This window comes from Rhamphochromis sp. 'chilingali' (assembly GCF_963969265.1).
Source record: "Rhamphochromis sp. 'chilingali' genome assembly, chromosome: 1".
NCBI lineage: Eukaryota > Metazoa > Chordata > Actinopteri > Cichliformes > Cichlidae > Rhamphochromis > Rhamphochromis sp. 'chilingali'.
Genome location: NC_137929.1, coordinates 39,113,199 through 39,132,033, shown reverse-complemented (window position 1 = coordinate 39,132,033; position 18,835 = coordinate 39,113,199). Strand labels below are relative to the sequence as shown.

General features: G+C 45.3%; 2 protein-coding genes across 2 annotated transcripts in view; both read right to left on the bottom strand.

The window, feature by feature from the left end:
* Positions 1-18,835, bottom strand: part of LOC308408036 (Fc receptor-like protein 5) — a gene marked incomplete at its 3' end in the record, with an annotated part of 241,472 nt that overhangs the window by 188,182 nt on the left and 34,455 nt on the right. The gene's annotated exons all lie outside the window — the stretch shown is intronic.
* LOC308391774 (low affinity immunoglobulin gamma Fc region receptor II-b-like) overlaps positions 1-18,835 on the bottom strand; it is a gene marked incomplete at both ends in the record, with an annotated part of 37,234 nt that overhangs the window by 14,673 nt on the left and 3,726 nt on the right. Inside the window, 2 exons of the mRNA XM_080874519.1 lie at positions 6,957-7,076; positions 9,065-9,343. Of these exons, the coding sequence (XP_080730645.1) occupies positions 6,957-7,076; positions 9,065-9,343 (399 nt within the window). The remainder of the gene's footprint in view (positions 1-6,956; positions 7,077-9,064; positions 9,344-18,835) is intronic.

Here is an 18,835-nt window from a genome sequence, read left to right as displayed (position 1 = left end):
CCCCCCTGCACGTGCCTGAGGTAATGTTCAAATAATTTTATCCTCCCAGTGTTTTCAGTGTGGGAGAAAGTACTCAGGGCCTTCAAGTTACACACTATGAAAGGATTAATATTCAGAAACCTAAAGTATGTATCAGCAGCAGAATGGAGCTAAAAATAAATGTTTGTTCCAGTTCTATGAAGCTTTGAGTATTTTGGATTTGTAGCACTGCTGTGTTTGTTGCATCGTATTGCTGTAATTGTTTATATGCTTTATATATTCTGAGGTAAGTTGATCTATAGTGTTACATCATATTCTATAAGGATGTTATGTGTTTGTAGACTTTCTGCCCAGTTTGACCCATTTAGCAGAAGTCAGCCTGTGTTTTGGGGTTTGCAAGTGTTTTGGAGTTTGCAAGTGTTTTGGAGTTTGTACGGGGTGTTGATTCATTTAAACTAACATAATCATCCTGCTGCAACCAGGTTTCTGTAAAGCAAAGTAAATCAGTTTGTTGATCAATTATTAAGTCATGTACTAAAAGAGACTTGGAAGAGAGAGACATAATATTTAATAATCCACATTTCTCTGTCTTACTCTTTGGTTCAGATGTGGATACTGTATTGTTCTTTCTTTATGATTTTTTTATGTATACGTTGTTTTTTGCTGGTTTTTAGTTTGTTTTTTGTCTGTTTGGGAGCTGACACAGTCTCTATGGAGATGAGGAGAGAAGCTGCAGAGAGCCGTGTAAGACTGCAACTCTGCTTCCTGGTCCCAACTCTGGATAGTCATATTTTGGGGGATTTAATACATTTGTCCATATTTCTAGAAATGAGAGCTGCTCCATCTAAAGAGGGATGGATGCCGTCTCTCCTAACAAGACCAGGTTTCCTCCAGAAGGTTTGCCAATTATCTATGAAGCCCACATCATTTTTTGGACACCACTCAGACAGACAGCAATTTAAGGAGAACATGCGGCTAAACATGTCACTCCTGGTCTGATTTGGGAGGGGACTAGAGAAAACTACAGTGTCCAACATTGTTTTGGCAAAGTTACACACCGATTCAATATTGATTTTAGTGACCTCTGATTGGCGTAACTGCGTGTCATTACTGCCGACGTCAATTAAGATTTTACTGAATTTGCATTTACCCTTAGCCAGCAGTTTTAAATTTCCCTCAGTGTCACCTGCTCTGGCCCCTGGAAGACAATTGACTATGGTTGAGGTGTCTCTAGCTTCACATGTCTCAGAACAGAATCGCCAATTACCAGAGTTTGACCCCTGGCTGGTGTGTCACCGAGTGGGGAAAAACAGTTTGAAATATGAACAGGGGCTTCTGTTTAAGACTATGCTTCCTCCTCATCGTCACCCAGCCGCATGGGGTGTGCCGGGGAACAGCTAGCGGGGCCTACGCTATCTTCAGCTGCACGCCCTATCCGGTCTTTAAAATGGTAAATGGCCTATATTTATTTATTTATTTATTTATGCTTTAAACTACATTCAGTCATCCACCCATTCGCACACACAGGTGATGGCAAGCTACATTGTAGCCACAGCTGCCCTGGGGCACACTGACAGAGGTGAGGCTGCCGGACACTGACACTTGTGAAGTGTCTTGCCCAAGTACACAACGACCGAGACTGTCGGAGCCGGGGCTTGAACCGGCAACCTTCTGATTACAAGAAGAACTGTCAACTCTTGAGCCACGATCGCCGATCACTTTAAGCGATAACGTGACAAATCCTGCAAAGTAGTCTGTGTTTAATATGGCTTTTGTGTTGTTAACATGTTTAATGTTTTGTATCTTCTTCTATTTATTTTCAAAAAGCCCCTAAAAACAGTCAGCGATCACTGTCGGACTCTCTCGGCTTTTATTACCAATAATTATTTTAAAGTTCAGTTTTTAAAACCTTACGATGTAACGCCCAGCCCATGCAGCAGTAGGGGAGACCGGGGATAGTTGTAACGTGGGTCAGTTGTAACACTTCCAATTTCTCCAATCAGGGCTAAGTTTCAAATTATGTGATTCATCCTGTGCATGCCCAATTCAGTTCTGCTATCACATGTAAAAAATCAGCACATTTTGTCAAACACAGACAATTTAACATGAAAAAAAGTAATTTGTATGCCAAAAAGTAAGTATTTCTACTTTATTTCAATTTCTAATAGCATTATCTGCTTTGCAGTTAAACTCATCAAACTTAAATTGTGTTATTTGTATGTCTATGGGGATATATTCTGTGTAGGTCTTTAGTGCTAATGTTTTAGCCGTTGGCTGTAATGTTAGCTAGTTCATGGCTATAGGAGTCTGGGTCAGTTGTAACAGCAACAGTCTGGGTCAGTTGTAACAATAATGCAGATGTTACAACTTACCATACTATTACTTTAACTTATATTAAACAAGTTGGGGCAACGACATCAGCAGAGAGAGGTTCACTGGTCACCTTTGTATATGCGGTTAATGCCATTGGCAACACAATTCCTCCACTGTTTGTGTTCCCACACATACATTATGCAGACCACTGTGTCAGAGATGGACCAATAGGAAGTACTGGTAGTGGAAATAAATCAGGATGGGTGCAAGAAACAGATTTCCTCATCTTTCTGAAGCACTTTGCAAACCACACCAAGGTAAGCCATGATAAAAAGTAATGGAATTGCGATGCTGGTGAACAACTACATTTTTTCAGCTTCATTGTTATGTTCAAAATTGGTGCAAGAGTTGTAGGTTATAATGCCCACTGAGCCAATGAGGCCAAACTCAAGGAAGACCAACCAAAATTAATGAAATATTCAGTTGCAGAAATTTCCATAACTTGTCTTTTTTGGGGGGTTGGAATATGTTCAAAAGCTGGATTTCTGCATTCTGTCACACACACACACACACAGCTATATAAATGGCTCTAAGTGCATTCATGTGTTGAATAAACAAAGATTACATGTTAATGTTTTGTTAGTACCCTTATTTCATTGTGTTACATTTCACCCCAGGATATGTTACAACTAACCCAGACTATGGGGTTAATTGTAACATTTCACTCTTTGTGTTTGAGGCCATACCATGCAATGGGTAATTGTGCTGCAGAGAAAATAGCTGCACTATTTAATAGCCGAGACATGTAAATACTTTGCATTACATTTTGAATCCACTACCTTAAAAGAGCTCCAATTTACAGATAGAAATGTCAAAAATGTTACAACTATCCCCGGTCTCCCCTATATGAATTACTAACTTCGTATTGTGGATGGATTATCTTAGTTGTTCTCTTGGCTGAAGTTTGGTCTGTTTACAGCATCCTACCATGTGTTTACATTTGTCCCTGACCACCGAGAATCCTCACGTTAACTTTTATCGAGTGGAAAAAAGTTAGCGTGTTCATATTATGCTCACATAGCTGTATCCCTAGAGGTCACGTAGCACATCGTTATATACCAGCTAGCCAAACTTCAGTAACCCTACAAATGTCACTGCTGATTAGTTTTCGGTCTTCATTTATGTCGGAAGTGATAACAGAGCTGTACGTTTGAATTTGTTTCCAAAACCCCGCAGTCAGGACATGCTATATTGTATTTAAATGGAAGCTAGCGAGCTAACTTCCTGCTAATTTCTAACTCCGTTAACTGTCATAAATTTGTCATAAATCAGTTTTCATGGATGCCTGGATGTTAAACTTAATTGTTACACCTGGTAGAGCAGAATGCTGATCATGTTATTACAGATGAAAGACTTTAGACCGTTTTTCAACTCTCAGTGATGCCACAGTGATCGTTTGATTTATGGACCTGCAGTGGAGTTTGAGCCCAGACAAGGCTAGTGACGTCAGACATAAAGACTGGATAGCGGCCTGGCTAGCAACGGATGAATCGAGGGTGTGAAGTCGAGTCTCAAATTCAGTAATCCTGGCCTCCAGAGCTGCAAATATGCTAGATTTGTTACAAGTATCATTACTGCTGAGGAGGCAGGAAAGTGCAGGCGGGACAGGTGAAGAGGCCATGCTGCTAGCGAGTCGGCTACAAGCCAAGCTAAGCTAGTGAAACAGCAAAGACACAGTGAATGAATACTTTGGCTATAAATTAGGGAGTGAGTACACAGAGAGTGTGCTTTGGATGAAGCACGTGAAGATTATACTATAAAAACAGAAGTTATCTAAAAGTGTTTAATTAAATTGCTATGCAGATAAGCTACTCAACAACACCACTGTGTGTTGGAACAGGAACAGGAAGTGATACTCTATAGTGATGTGTCGGTCGCGAACGAAACAGCTCTTTGAGCCGACTCTTTGAAGTGAACGACACGAGCCGGCTCCTTATTGGGAGCCGTGGGTGGTGTACAGTCGTGGGTGGTGTACAGCCGTGTTTTTTTTTGTTTTTGTTTTTTTTTTTCTTTCTCTCACCCTCTCTCTCGCACTTTTTTTCCCACTTCACTCTGCACGCAAGCCTTGTGCTTTGGGCTGGGAAGAGGGGGGAGGGGCGGTAGTTACACTCGCAGAAGCACAGGAACAGAGCGGGAGGGAAAGAGAGAAAGAGAGCCAGGGAAAACAAGGTCACATTAGAAAGGTATAGTAATCATCCACAACTATTTTCAGTTGCGGATGATAAAGGATTCAGAAAGTTTATTCATGCAGGCCCATATGACAGAGAATATGCATCTTCTTTTTGTTTTCATATTTTAATTTATATTTAATTGTGTTGTGGTTTGCAGTGTTTTGTGTTGTTTCACTTTAAATTTGTTTAAAAGGAAAAAACTGAAAATTTAAGTAGTTAAAAGTTGAAATGTAAGTAGTTGGTTTTTGTATAATATGATTTATTGATTACATTTTATGTGGAGTGAATAAATAAAAGTATATTTACGTTGGCCCCTAGAGACAAAGTATGTACAAACTCCAAAACACGTAAAAACTCCGAAGCACATACAAACTCTGAAGCACGTACAAAACACAACAGAAGTGCTCCAGGATGCTAGGCCCAGTGTTGAGCTTTTGTTACCTCGTGGCTACACAAGCCAGGAAGTACCAATGACCGGATTTGGTGTGTGGTAGTAACAGGTAAATGAACTTTTTTTTTTAATTATTTGAATATATATGACTGCTTGTGTATAAATACACAAACAATACACATATGCTTTCAATTGTGTAATTTAAGTGATCTAGGTAGCTCTGTTTTGGAAGTTTAGTTAACGCTAGGAATGTGTTTTGTAGTTCGTACGTGCTTTTTGGAGTTTGTACGTGCTTTTTGGAGTTTGTACGTGCTTTGTCTCTAGGGGCCACTGTTTATATAGCCGAGCCGAAAGAGCCGGTTCTCTAAAAAGAGCTGGAAATCCCATCACTAATACTCTACCGAAGAGAGAGCGAACACCAAGTGACAGTGCCCACCAAGACATCAGTAGGGCTGAACGATTATGGAAAATAATCTAATTGCGATTTTTTGCCCCAATATTGCGATTGCGATGCGATATGCGATTATTTTTTAAGGTCTTTGTCTTCTGTATTATTAAACAAAGACAAGCAATACATCATATAGTATGGCCAATACTATATTACATTAATTTTAAACTGTTCTTTCCTGGAAGACAGACCTCTGTTATGATGACATGAGGTGATGCATGAATTGATGACTGACATTTTTATTTAACTTCTTCAATCACAACAGTATATTTGAACATACACAATAGTTTATTTTTAGCTTACAAACATCTGAGCATAAAGTGCTGACAAGGAACCCTGGTGTAAACATTAAAATGAAAGTCAGTACAATGTGCAGATTGCAGAAATATACATAAACAAAATCAGTGGCTTTACCACACTCAGTTTTTCGACATCTGTGAACTACTAGACAGTCATTCAATTAAAAAATAATATTAAATAAATAAAACTAATAAATAAAAAATACACACATCTTACTGATCTCTGCAGTCAGTAACATTACACATAAAGTGCAAACATAATAGCAATTGTATAAACACACACACAAACACGCCTTTAAAATTTAAAGGCGTGAAATTGGACGGCTAGTTCTGATTAGCGTCACCGCTGTCTCGGTGGAGTTTAATAAACTCGGCCGTCTGCTTCTTGCTATCTAAAATATAACCAGACACTGGCGTAAATTCTCGACTGTCTCATACTTCTGTTTAATAAGTTTTCTGTTTGACGTTTAGTCAGCTGTGTGAAAACCAAGGAGGAACCCACCCGGGGGATTAATAAAGTTTTATTTTATCTAATCTAATAACTTTTATCTCAGCCAAACCGATTTACTCACGAACAAACAAAACACTGAAAAAAGCCCAACAATAACATTTTTAGGTTGTCTAAGTGACTTATATATTACGTTTAACCCGAGCAGCGAAACTCCGCGGTGATCTGAAAATGATGTGCCGGGAGTTGTGCCGTTCTCGGCCGCATCAGTAACCCTCGAGCTCCCGGCTAGCTGTCGAGCTGGTGGGTAGCAGACGCCTCTGAAAACGTCGAAGCACTTTTGCAAATATGGGATATCTTGATAAACCGAGCAGATATTTGATGTTTACACAGCTAGTTTCTCGCCTGAAAATATTTTAAAAGTTTATTTTGTGACCCAGAAAGATTAGTATGAGTAATTTTAAAACTTAGTAGCGGCCGCCATTGTTGGAAACTGGAGTTTGGCTGGGCCGCCCTATGAATTCTGGGATATGGTAGTAATTTGGACAGCCTTCGGCGCGTCGCTGTGACGTAATCGGTCTACAAATGCGGCCTCAGGAGGATGCAGCCCATGAATTTGGACATGTCCAGAGTATAATCGCAGCCTTTGCGGTTAGAAAATTGCACTTGATCATGTCGCGATATTATCGCAAATGCGATATATCGTTCAGCCCTAGACATCAGTGTTGAAGGTAGGCTTTAAGTGTCAGTGTGAACACACAGATATAGTTCCTTGTCCCATATTTCCCATGTCAAACTCTGAACACAGGTTCATTGAATAATGATAAGTAAAGGAAAAAGTTCTCACTGTTGGTCGTTCTGCAGCGATACAGCAAGAGCAGGAGAATAATAAGAAGAGAGACTCCAAAAACCAGTCCAACAATCAACCACACAGGAGATGAAGAGCTGTCAGCTCCTGACACAGTTACTGTGACAACAAACAATAAAGTTTAATTATACTTTATAATTCATAAAATAATTTTAGGAAACTTCTCAGAAAATGAGGTGACTTCAAGCCTTAAAACAAAACTCATTTATAAAACTCCATCAAATGTTTTGATCCTGCTCACCTTTAACTGACATCCAGCTCTGTGCTGACTCTCTTCCTGAGTACTGACACTTGTAGAAACCTTCATCAGACTTTGACACTGCAGAGATCTTCAGCTCCCCTCGGGTATCATTTTGAATAAGTTTGTCATTGTGATAGAAAAACACATTGGAAAGTATTTTTTGTGTTCTCAAACTGCAGCTCAGACTAACAGAAGCTCCCTCAGTCACAGGATGAACAGGACTCACCAGGATAGGACCATTACCATCATCTGTGACACAATCACACACAATTGTTTCAGTCACATCAGCTGCTGCACACTTTGAGAAAAAGCTGACAAACAATAATAAGAACAGATTGTACAAATGCTTTTTTTATCATGAAGATCTGATCTTGTGTATTTAAAAACTGCTGTATGTGTTTTATTTTTCCCACATGAAATGACTTCACATACAGCAAAGCTGGGACAAATGTTCATGTGACGTCTAAATCATTAACATCCAAGAAGTAAATGTATAATAACATACTCTGTACAGTGATGTTGACTGCACTGCTGAACTCTCCTGATCCAGACTCACACCAGTACACTGCAGTATCTGACTTTGATGTGTTGATGTCACATGTGGATCCAGTCATTCTCCTACAGTCAGAGTACAGTCGGCCGTCCTCAGAGAACTTCCTCACTCTCCACTCAGTGAAGTTTCCCTCACAGGTCAGTGAGACAGAGTCAGAGGTGAAGTGTTGCACTCTGTCAGGACTCACTGTGAGAGACGCTGCTGAATGAACATCTGGAAACAACATGCAGTGAAGAGACAAAGCTCACAGATGTTAGGATTATAATGTCAGAAATGAAAAGATTGATTCTTCTTCTCAAAATAGTTTTTAAATGGGTTTAGCACAGTGAGAGAGATGTTGGTGAATTAAATGATGACATCATATCAGCTCAATGAAACGATAAACAGAATCAAACTGACCTGCAGACCAGACAAACTTTGGTTGACTGTGATCAGTGTGATACTCTGGGTCTCCTCTTCCAGCTCTGCACACATATCCTGCTGTGTGTGTCTGTCCATGAATGATGTAGGAGTCCTGTGCAGTCCCACTGCCATCAGGTAGCAGCTCATAACTGGAGGATTTCTCTGATAGATCAGGAACAGCTTTATACCAGTAGAAGCTCCATCCTGCAGACGGATGTTCAACCTCACAGTTCAGAGTTACTGAGGCTCCAGGACTCAGCCATGATGGAGACACAGTGAGGACAGGACGGGGTTCATCTGTTCAACAAAGATTTTCTCTCAATCTTTCGTCTCTTAACTCTGAATTCAATGTCACTAAAATGTTGACTCACAAATATTTATGATGAACTTTAAGAGTGAGACTATCTAAACATGTCAAATATCTCAACATGTACTAATAAAAACACATTTTTTACAAACTGTTTCTATTTCCAGGTTAAATGAACTATGACTCTACTTACTGTCAGAAACTGTCAGTGTGACTGAATCACTCCACTCTGTTGTTTCATGCTGTGAACTTTTCATTCTGCCCTTACAGCGATAGTTTCCACTGTTGGATGATGAAGCAGATCTAATCCTGTATTCATTTTGATTTGGAGCTTTTATCCTGCTGTTTGTTTCCCACTCATAATCCCACTCAGTGTCTCCTCCATGGATCTCACATCTGACAGTGATCGTCTCTCCTCTGTATATCTCAGACCAGTTTGGATGCAGAGTCACAACAGGCCTGATTGAGGCTGTTACTGTTCAAGAAAGTACAATAAAAACACATGAATGTCAAAAATGTTAATGCCTTTTGTTCTTCAGCTTCCTCCTTAATCAGGAATTTATCTGACTTCATGTTAAACTGACCAGTTTTCCCAATCCTGACTGACTGGCTGTCCTCTGTGTAGTAAACTGGGTTTCCTCTTCCTCCTCTGCACCTGTAGAGTCCTTCCTGTGAGACACTGATTTGTCCATTTGAGTGGAAAACTGCATCTTGTGTGGTCAGGGCTTCAGAGGATTTCTCATCTCTGTACCAGTAGTATTTCCATCCAGATGATGATGATGGATTCACAGAGCAGGTCAGGGTCACACTGCCCCCTACTGGAACAGCTGTGTTATCAGCTCTCAGTTTGGCCTTTGGTTTATCTGCAGTTCAGTTTAGAAAAAGAACAAAAGTCAATGACTGAATCAAACCAGTTGAAATAACTTGGTGGAAATATGGAAATAATCAAATTTTTATATTATTATAGAAATATTACAAAAAAATTAGTATAAGAAATAAAATAGTATAAGAGTAATATTACAACTAAGTAGCTGCAGCTATTGTTGGAAATACGTGTTGTTTTGATGTTTTGATGTATTTCCATAAAGTGAGTTTAGACTTTTCATCAAGAAAAATCACAGTTTGTGCCTGTAAGCAAATTGGTAAGACACAGTAATGTTTCAGTGTGAAGCTGCAGGACTGCATTTTGTTTTCTGCAGCCGCTGTAATTTTTTAGTTAGAGTGACGCTAACCCAGCTGCTAATAAGGACTACTGTAGACTGCTGTTTTCCTAACTTTGTTGTAAAAAGTTAGCAAGAAGTTGCAGAGGATCGTTACCGGACTGGATAATGACAGACGAACTCCAGATAGTCACTCCGAGTGCCTGAGTCGCTCAGAGTACCTCTGCCAACGTGGGAAAGGAAAACAAATACCTGTGGACCACGTGGAGATCACGCACCTTCATCATCTTTGTGCTTCTCAAGGAACTGAAGACAACCTGTTAGCTGGACTAATCTGGTGAGTGTTGCACATTTTCACCATGTACTGAGGTTTAATTTATTTTTTGCTCTTTGACTGAAGAGACTGCGGTTTGGAGATCTTATTACATTGCTACGTTCTCCAGCATCAGTACAGGCCTGCAACAAGGCTGTATTAGTGCTGCTGGTTGTTCCTATAACTGAACTGATACTAAAACCTGCCATTTTATTATATTATTATTTTTTATAATTTTGGCTTACTAAGAGAGGGTTGCTATGGTGTATTTTACATTGTGTATGGTGTAATTTACTGCACTGTGATACACTAGTGTTCATTTTAGCAGGTAATGCTACTTTTAGGGGTAAGTTTAAGTGATCCAAATCAGAGAAGTTAATTTACAATAAGTGCTCCTGTTAAGACAGATGTAAACATGAAAACATGAAATGTCAGCATGAATCATGGTCCAACTCACATGAAACTGTCAGTCTGAAGGCATCACTCCATCCTGTTAAGAGATAGTCACTGCTACCCCGACATCTGTAGTCTCCACTGTGGGACACTGAAACTCTGCTGATCCTGTATTCACTGGATGTTGGAGGGCTGTTTGTGTTGGGTGCTGTCCATTCATATTTCCACACCTTTCCTTCACCTCCCTGAATCTCACAACTGAGAGTGATTGTGTCACCAGTGAATATCTGAGACCAGCTGTGCTGCAGATTCACAGCAGCCAAAACTGTTCAACAAACAAATAAACACAATTTTTTTAAAACTAATCAACAGCAAACAAAATACATTAAAAAAATATAGTTATAAAGTGTTATAAAATCTTGAATTTGTTTTATTTCACAAAAAAACTTAACCCTCACCTTGTTTCTGAATTGTAACTGCAGCACTGTCCTCTGTGGAGAAAACTGGATCTCCTCTCCCTCCTCTGCAGTAATAGATGCCTCCTTCTGAAATACTGATCGTGTGCTCTGATGTTCCAGCTCCTATTTTCTGAGCTCCAGAAAACTGTGAATCACGTCTGAACCAGTCAAACTTCCAGCCAGCAGAGCCCTCCACAGAGCAGCTCAGTGTCACACTGCCCCCTGCTGGTATGACTGAACTTTGTGCTGTCAGTGTGGCTCTGGGTTTAATTGCTGTTGAAGTTACAGGAAAAGATGAACATCAGATTGTCACTTGCTTCAGGAAAAACTTTGTATAAGAAGAACAACAAAAATTAACAAGAAAAAATAAAACCTTTGCAAATTTGTAATATTTGGATTTCAACAAGTGAGTCTTTCATTCATGGTTTTAAAGCAAAATTTTCCCTCAAATTTAATTCAGAAAAAAAAAAAACGTTTGGGCTTTTTGTTTGTTGGAAGGCCAACAGTACATATTGACTGATTAAAAGCTTGAGAGAATTTATCCAGATAAACTGGATAAAAATTCTTACATGATAGAGTCACTGGGATGATATCACTCCACCATATGAATGTCAAAAATGTTAATACATTTGTTCTTCATCTTCCTCCTTAATCATGAATTTATCTGAATTTATGTTAAACTCACCAGTTTTCCCAATCCTGACTGACTGGCTGTCCTCTGTGTAGTAAACTGGGTTTCCTCTTCCTCCTCTGCACCTGTAGAGTCCTTCCTGTGAGACACTGATTTGTCCATTTGAGTGGAAAACTGCATCTTGTGTGGTCAGGGCTTCAGAGGATTTCTCATCTCTGTACCAGTAGTATTTCCAGCCAGATGATGATGATGGGTTCACAGAGCAGGTCAGGGTCACACTGCCCCCTACTGGAACAGCTGTGTTATCAGCTCTCAGTTTGGCCTTTGGTTTATCTGCAGTTCAGTTTAGAAAAAGAACAAAAGTCAATGACTGAATCAAACCAGTTGAAATAACTTGGTGGAAATATGGAAATAATAAATATCACATAACTTTAATGGTGAAGCTGCAACAAACTGTACAACTATCACACAAACACAACACTAATCTTTCATATTTAATTTGCTGCATTTCTAAGTTAAAAACACACATGAGGAACAATCAGTGGATTTAATGTCTGTGAAGGTTCTCAGTCATCCAGGTCATCGTAGTCAAAGGAGCTTGCAAAGAAAAGCGTCTGGACTTCTTTAAGTTGCTTGAAGACGTTTCACCTCTCATCCGAGAAGCTTCTTCAGTTCTAAGGTCAAATGGTGGAGAGTCCCAGATATAAACCTAGTGGGAGTTTCCCCCCACAGAGGGACAAAAGGACCCCCTGATGATCCTCTAATCGCCTGAGCCAAGGTGTGAAATTAGGTGTGGGACCCAATCAGCCAGAGTTTCGGGTGTGTTCATTGTGAAACCTGGCCCCACCTTGTCATGCGAATTCCTGAGGTCAGATGGCCAGTGTATTTCAGACCCAGCAACACACTCAGACAGAAACTGGTTCACCCGAAAGACAAAACGCCAAAACACAAACTTAACAACGTGGTGTATGCTGTACAGTGCAGCGAGGAATGCCCAGACCTCTACATTGGAGAGACCAAACAGCCACTTCACAAGCGCATGGCACAACACAGAAGAGCCACCTCCACAGGACAAGACTCAGCAGTCCATCTGCATCTTAAGGATAAAGGACACTCTTTCGAGGATGCCAATGTTCACATTTTGGACAGAGAGGACAGATGGTTTGAAAGAGGAGTGAAAGAAGCCATCTATGTCCACTGTGAGCGACCATCTTTGAACAGAGGCGGGGGTTTACGACACCAACTCTCTGCCATCTATAATCCAGTTTTGAGATCCCTTCCCAGACGCCTTAACGCCCACTCACATCCTGGGCCATCTGACCTCAGGAATTCGCATGACAAGGTGGGGCCAGGTTTCACAATGAACTCATCCGAAACTCTGGCTGATTGGGTCCCACACCCAATTTCACACCTTGGCTCAGGTGATTAGAGGATCATCAGGGGGTCCTTTTGTCCCTCTGTGGGGGTCACTCCCACTAGGTTTATATCTGGGACTCTCCACCATTTGACCTTAGAACTGAAGAAGCTTCTCGGATGAGAGGTGAAACGTCTTCAAGCAACTTAAAGAAGTCCAGACGCTTTTCTTTGCAAGCTCCTTTGACCAGTGGATTTAATGTTTCTTAGTGGATGTGGTGGAGCAGCTGAGACAGATTCAGCATTTGTTCTGCATTTCATCTTTCATGTATTAGAGCTGCACAGCAGAGAAGTTACTCTCATATGTTTTGTTCTCTTCACTGTGAATAAAAAGCTGCTGTTCAGGTTTTTGTTGTTGAAATAAAAACTAAACATTTTACTGACCAACATGAAAGACAGTTATAAAGCTGTAAGAAATAGAGATGGACCGATCTGATATTAGGTATCGGTATCGATCCGATACTGACCTAAATTACTGGATCGGATATCGGAGAGAAATAAAAAATGTAATCCGATCCTTTAAATATCACGAAAGCACCTCACAAAACTTGCGACATGGGGTAACTCAGCTCATAACCTTAGCACGGTGGAGCATGTATGCATCATATGGTGTGCAAGACCTGTCAGCAGTCTGATTGAACATTTGGAGCCTCGCTACCAAACCGGCATTTCATCTCCGAGGTGTCAAGAACCGAAGTTCAACACACAAGCTGGACCCAGGAGCAGAACACACACACAGCGGTACGAGAGAAAAAATAAACTTTATTATAACTGAGAGTGTCCCGGGAGAGTAGAAGGGAGAAAACGCACGGAACCAGAGAAACCGAGGGACCGGGAGAAGAATCGCGCAGGAAACGCCGAGAGCGGGACCGTGGGAGGCTGAAACAGAAAAAGAAAAAAGGATTATTGGGGTGCGGGTAAACCGGCAGCATACGAGGGGAGGTAGTGTACGCGTCTTACGATGATAGCGGGGCCAAGGGAACCGGAGGGAGGGGTGAGGGTCCGTGGGGAGAAGCTCCAGAAAGGGCGAGGCGGCTGGGGTTGATCGTGATCCAAATTCTGGACAGGCAGGTGGACAGGCTGGTGACTCAAAACACGCCGAGCAGTGATCGCTGAAGGACGATTACGGACTGGCGTGGAGCAGCAGGCTGGGCAGGATTAAATGGTCCACCTGGTGATCGCCTGGGATGGGATGCAGGTGTGGAGTCAGCGGCCACGCCCACGGGAGTGGGCATCCCATCAGCACCTCAGACGCCAGGCCGCGGACCATGACAGTACCCCCCCCTCAAGAGTCGCCCCCAGGCGACAGGCCGGGACCCCGCCTGCGGAGAGAAGCATGGAAAGCAGAGATGAGGCGAGGGTCCAGAACGAAGGAGCGCGGGACCCAGAGGCGGTCCTCGGGGCCGTACCCCTCCCAATCCACGAGATACTGCCAGCCGCGCCCGCGCCGGCGCGCATCCAGGATACGCCGGACCGCATAGGCCGGATGGCCGCCGACGAGCCGGGCGGGAGGAGGGGGCGCGGAAGGAGGGCACAGGGGGCTGAGGCGGACTGGTTTAAGCTGAGACACATGGAACGTGGGGTGCACACGCCGGGAGGCTGGAAGCCGAAGCCTGACCGCCACCGGGTTGATGACTCGGCCCACCTCGTATGGCCCGATGAAACAGGGAGCCAGTTTGCGGGACGTGCCCCGGAGTGGGATGTTCCCAGCAGCCAACCAAACCTTCTGTCCCGGCTGGTAGTCAGGGGCTGGGGCGCGGCGACGATCGGCGTAGTGCGCATGTCGTTCCTTCGCACGCAGGAGGGCGCTGCGAACGCTGCGCCATACACGTTGGCAGCGCCGAAGGTGGTGTGGAGCCGATGGGACGGAGAGAGTCAAGTCCTCTTCAGGGAAGAGCGGAGGCTGATATCCGAGAGACGCCTCGAAAGGTGATAGACCGGTGGAGGACGAGGTTAGAGTGTTGTGGGCGTACTCCACCCAGGGCAGGTAGGTAACCCAAGAGGAGGGGTTTTGACTGGCCACGCACCGTAGCATAGTCTCCAGTTCTTGATTGAGACGTTCAGTCTGTCCGTTGGATTGCGGGTGGAAGCCGGAGCTTAGGTTAACCTTGGCGCCGAGAGCGGAACAGAAGGTCTTCCACACCTGTGAGGTGAACTGGGGACCTCGATCGGAGACAATTTCCAAGGGGATTCCGTGGAGCCTGAACACATTAGCAACCAACGACTGGGCAGTCTCAGCGGCTGAGGGCAGCTTGGCTAGCGGGATGAAGTGAGCGGCCTTGGAAAACCGATCTACAACGGTGAGAATGACACGCTTTCCGGACGAGGCAGGGAGACCGGTAACAAAGTCGAGGGAGATGTGAGACCAGGGCCGGTGGGGTGTAGTGAGCGGGTGGAGCTGGCCTGCGGGGCGCTGGGTGGATGACTTATTACGGGCGCAGACGGCACAGGCAGACACATAGTCCCTCACGTCCCTTATTAGCGTTTTCCACCAAAAATGTTTCTTGAGGAGGTGCGTCGTTCTGTTCACGCCTGGGTGGCACGTGAATCGTGCTGTGTGGATCCAGTGGATGACAGCTCCACGGGCGGCAGCAGGAACGAAGCGCCGTCCGGGTGGTCCGGTCCCTGGATCGGGGTCTCCCGGGAGAGCTCGGCGAATGGTCTCCTCTATTTCCCAGGTGAGGGCGCCCACCACGCAGGTGGCGGGTAGGATGGTGGCGGGGGGAGTCGCTTCGCTGTCGGAGGAGTACTGACGGGAGAGCGCATCGGGCTTGGTGTTCCGCGATCCTGGACGATAGGAGAGCGTGAAGTTGAAGCGGGCGAAGAATAGGGACCAGCGAGCTTGGCGTGGATTCAACCTCTTGGCGGTTCTCAGGTACAGGAGGTTCTTATGGTCTGTCCAGATGAGGAAGGGCTGAGCGGCCCCCTCCAGCCAGTGGCGCCATTCCTCTAAAGCGAGTTTAACGGCTAGCAGTTCCCTGTCGCCGATGTCATAATTCTTCTCTGCGGGGGTGAGTCGGCGTGAGAAGAAGGCGCATGGCCGGAGCTTATTCAGAGGCCCAGACCGCTGGGAGAGAACCGCTCCCACTCCCGCATCAGACGCGTCAACTTCTACAACAAACTGCTTAGCAGCGTCTGGGTGGGTTAGGATGGGTGTGGAAGTGAATAACCGTTTTAACTTAGCGAAGGCTGCGTGGGCTTCAGGGGACCAGGTGAAGGGCACTTTGGGTGAGGTGAGCTGGGTGAGCGGCGCTGCCACCTGGCTGTAGTTCCGGATGAAGCGGCGGTAAAAGTTCGCAAACCCCAGGAAGCTCTGAAGCTTCTTCCGTGACTCCGGAACCGGCCATTCCAACACTGCCTTGACTTTCACCGGGTCGGTCTTCACCTGCCCACCTGCTAGAATGTAGCCCAAGAAGGAGATGGATGAAACGTGGAACTCACATTTTTCCGCCTTGACGTACAACCTGTTTTCGAGCAGCCGTTGTAGTACGCTTCTCACATGGATGTGATGTTCTTCGGGTGTTTTGGAAAAGATCAGAATGTCATCTAGGTATACGAAAACAAACACATTTAGGAAGTCCCGTAACACGTCGTTGACTAGAGCTTGAAAAACCGCCGGGGCGTTGGTTAGTCCAAACGGCATCACCAGATATTCGAAATGCCCCAGTGGGGTGTTGAAGGCGGTCTTCCACTCATCACCCTCACGTATTCGAACCAGGTGATAGGCGTTCCGCAGATCCAGCTTGGTGAAGACTGTGGCTTCCTGGAGTGAGTCAAAAATAGAATTAATTAGTGGGAGGGGATATTTATTCTTGATGGTGATGTCGTTAAGACCCCAGTAATCGATGCAGGGGCGAAGCGTCCCGTCCTTCTTTCCCACAAAGAAAAAACCCGCAGCGACAGGGGAGGACGACGGCCTGATTCGTCCTGCCGCTAGCGACTCTTGGATGTAATTCTCCATGGTTTCTCTTTCGGGGCGAGACAGGTTATACAGTCTGCTAGAGGGCAGCGAAGCTCCCGGGAGTAAATCAATGGCACAGTCATAAGGACGGTGAGGAGGTAGTGAGAGCGCCTCGTCCTTACTGAACACCTGCCGAAGATCGTGATATTCGGGGGGCACGGAAGAGAGGTCCGGTGCGGGTGGCGGGGTTGAATTTCATTTCGTTGAGGCGGAGGGAACGGCCGACCCCAAACAGTTCGCCAGACAGAACACACTCCAGCTCGCGATCCTCTTTCCGGCCCAATCGATGCGAGGGTTATGTTTCTGTAGCCAGGGGTAACCTAAGATAAGCGGGGTGTCAGGAGCGGGAAAAGTGAAAAAGGAAAGCTGCTCCTGGTGATTCCCTGATGTGACTAACTGTACGGGTGCAGTTTGGTGGGTGATATAAGCAAACACTTGATTATTCAACGTGGACGCAGGGATGGGCGGCTCGAGTGGCGTGAGGGACACAGCTAATTTCTTAGCCAGTCTCTCATCCATAAGATTCTGTTCCGCCCCGGAGTCTACCAGCGCGGAGCATGTAAAGGTCTGGTTATTAGTTACGAGGGTAACGGACAGTAATAATCGGGGTCTAGTAGTGCTTAACGTGCTGCCCACCCGTATCCCCGGACTTACCGGTGGGCCGGGTCGTTTGGGCGGACCGGGCAGACAGCGATGCGGTGACCGGGCCTCCCACAGTACAGGCATTCTCCAGCCCGAAATCGGCGTTCCCTCTCCTCCGGAGAAAGCCGAGAGCGTCCGATCTGCATGGGTTCGGGCGGGGGAGGCGACGGAGAGCGCGCACACGCAGCCGTGGGCGTGGGCGGAGAAACACTGATCCCGGGGCGCAATACGGAGCCCATAGGTTTAAGCCGCCGCTCGGCATCCCTCTCCCGCAGGCGTCTATCGATCCTACGGGCGAGGGAAGCCAATTCATCGAAGGATTTAGTCTCTTCGTGAAAAGCTAGTTGGTCCTTCATCTGGTCGGTTAGTGACCGTAAAAAAACCCCACGGAGAGCTGAATCGGGCCAACCCACGGCGACCGCTCTGGTACGAAACTCGACTAGGTACTCCGCGATACTGCGCCGCCCCTGACGGAGCCCCAGCAACGTCTGTGTGGCGTCATCTTCCGAGACCGGAGGGGAGAACGTAGCCCGGAACTCCTCCAGGAAATCATCGTAATCGCAATCACGAATGGAGTGAGATGTTAAATAGGCCTCAGCCCACGTTAAAGCACGTCCCCGTAATAAACCTACAAAATAGGAGATTTTAGCTGCATCCGTGGGGAAGGCGTGTGGCGTGCGGCTGAAGAACAGGGAGCATTGAAAAAGGAACCCCCCACACAGGTCTAACTCCCCGTGGAAGGGCTCCAAAGGCGGAGGCGAAACGCCGTGGGGCACGGGATCGGGCGGCTTGGTTCGCAGCTGTTCCCGAGTGTCACTGAGCTCTTGGTAGCGGTCCTGGAGCGATTGAAGCTGCTGGTCGTGGCGACCGAGAATAGCGCCCTGCTTATTAATGGCGGAACAGAGTGGATCTGCTGGGTCCATACTGGCCAGTCCGTACTGTCAAGAACCGAAGTTCAACACACAAGCTGGACCCAGGAGCAGAACACACACACAGCGGTACGAGAGAAAAAATAAACTTTATTATAACTGAGAGTGTCCCGGGAGAGTAGAAGGGAGAAAACGCACGGAACCAGAGAAACCGAGGGACCGGGAGAAGAATCGCGCAGGAAACGCCGAGAGCGGGACCGTGGGAGGCTGAAACAGAAAAAGAAAAAAGGATTATTGGGGTGCGGGTAAACCGGCAGCATACGAGGGGAGGTAGTGTACGCGTCTTACGATGATAGCGGGGCCAAGGGAACCGGAGGGAGGGGTGAGGGTCCGTGGGGAGAAGCTCCAGAAAGGGCGAGGCGGCTGGGGTTGATCGTGATCCAAATTCTGGACAGGCAGGTGGACAGGCTGGTGACTCAAAACACGCCGAGCAGTGATCGCTGAAGGACGATTAC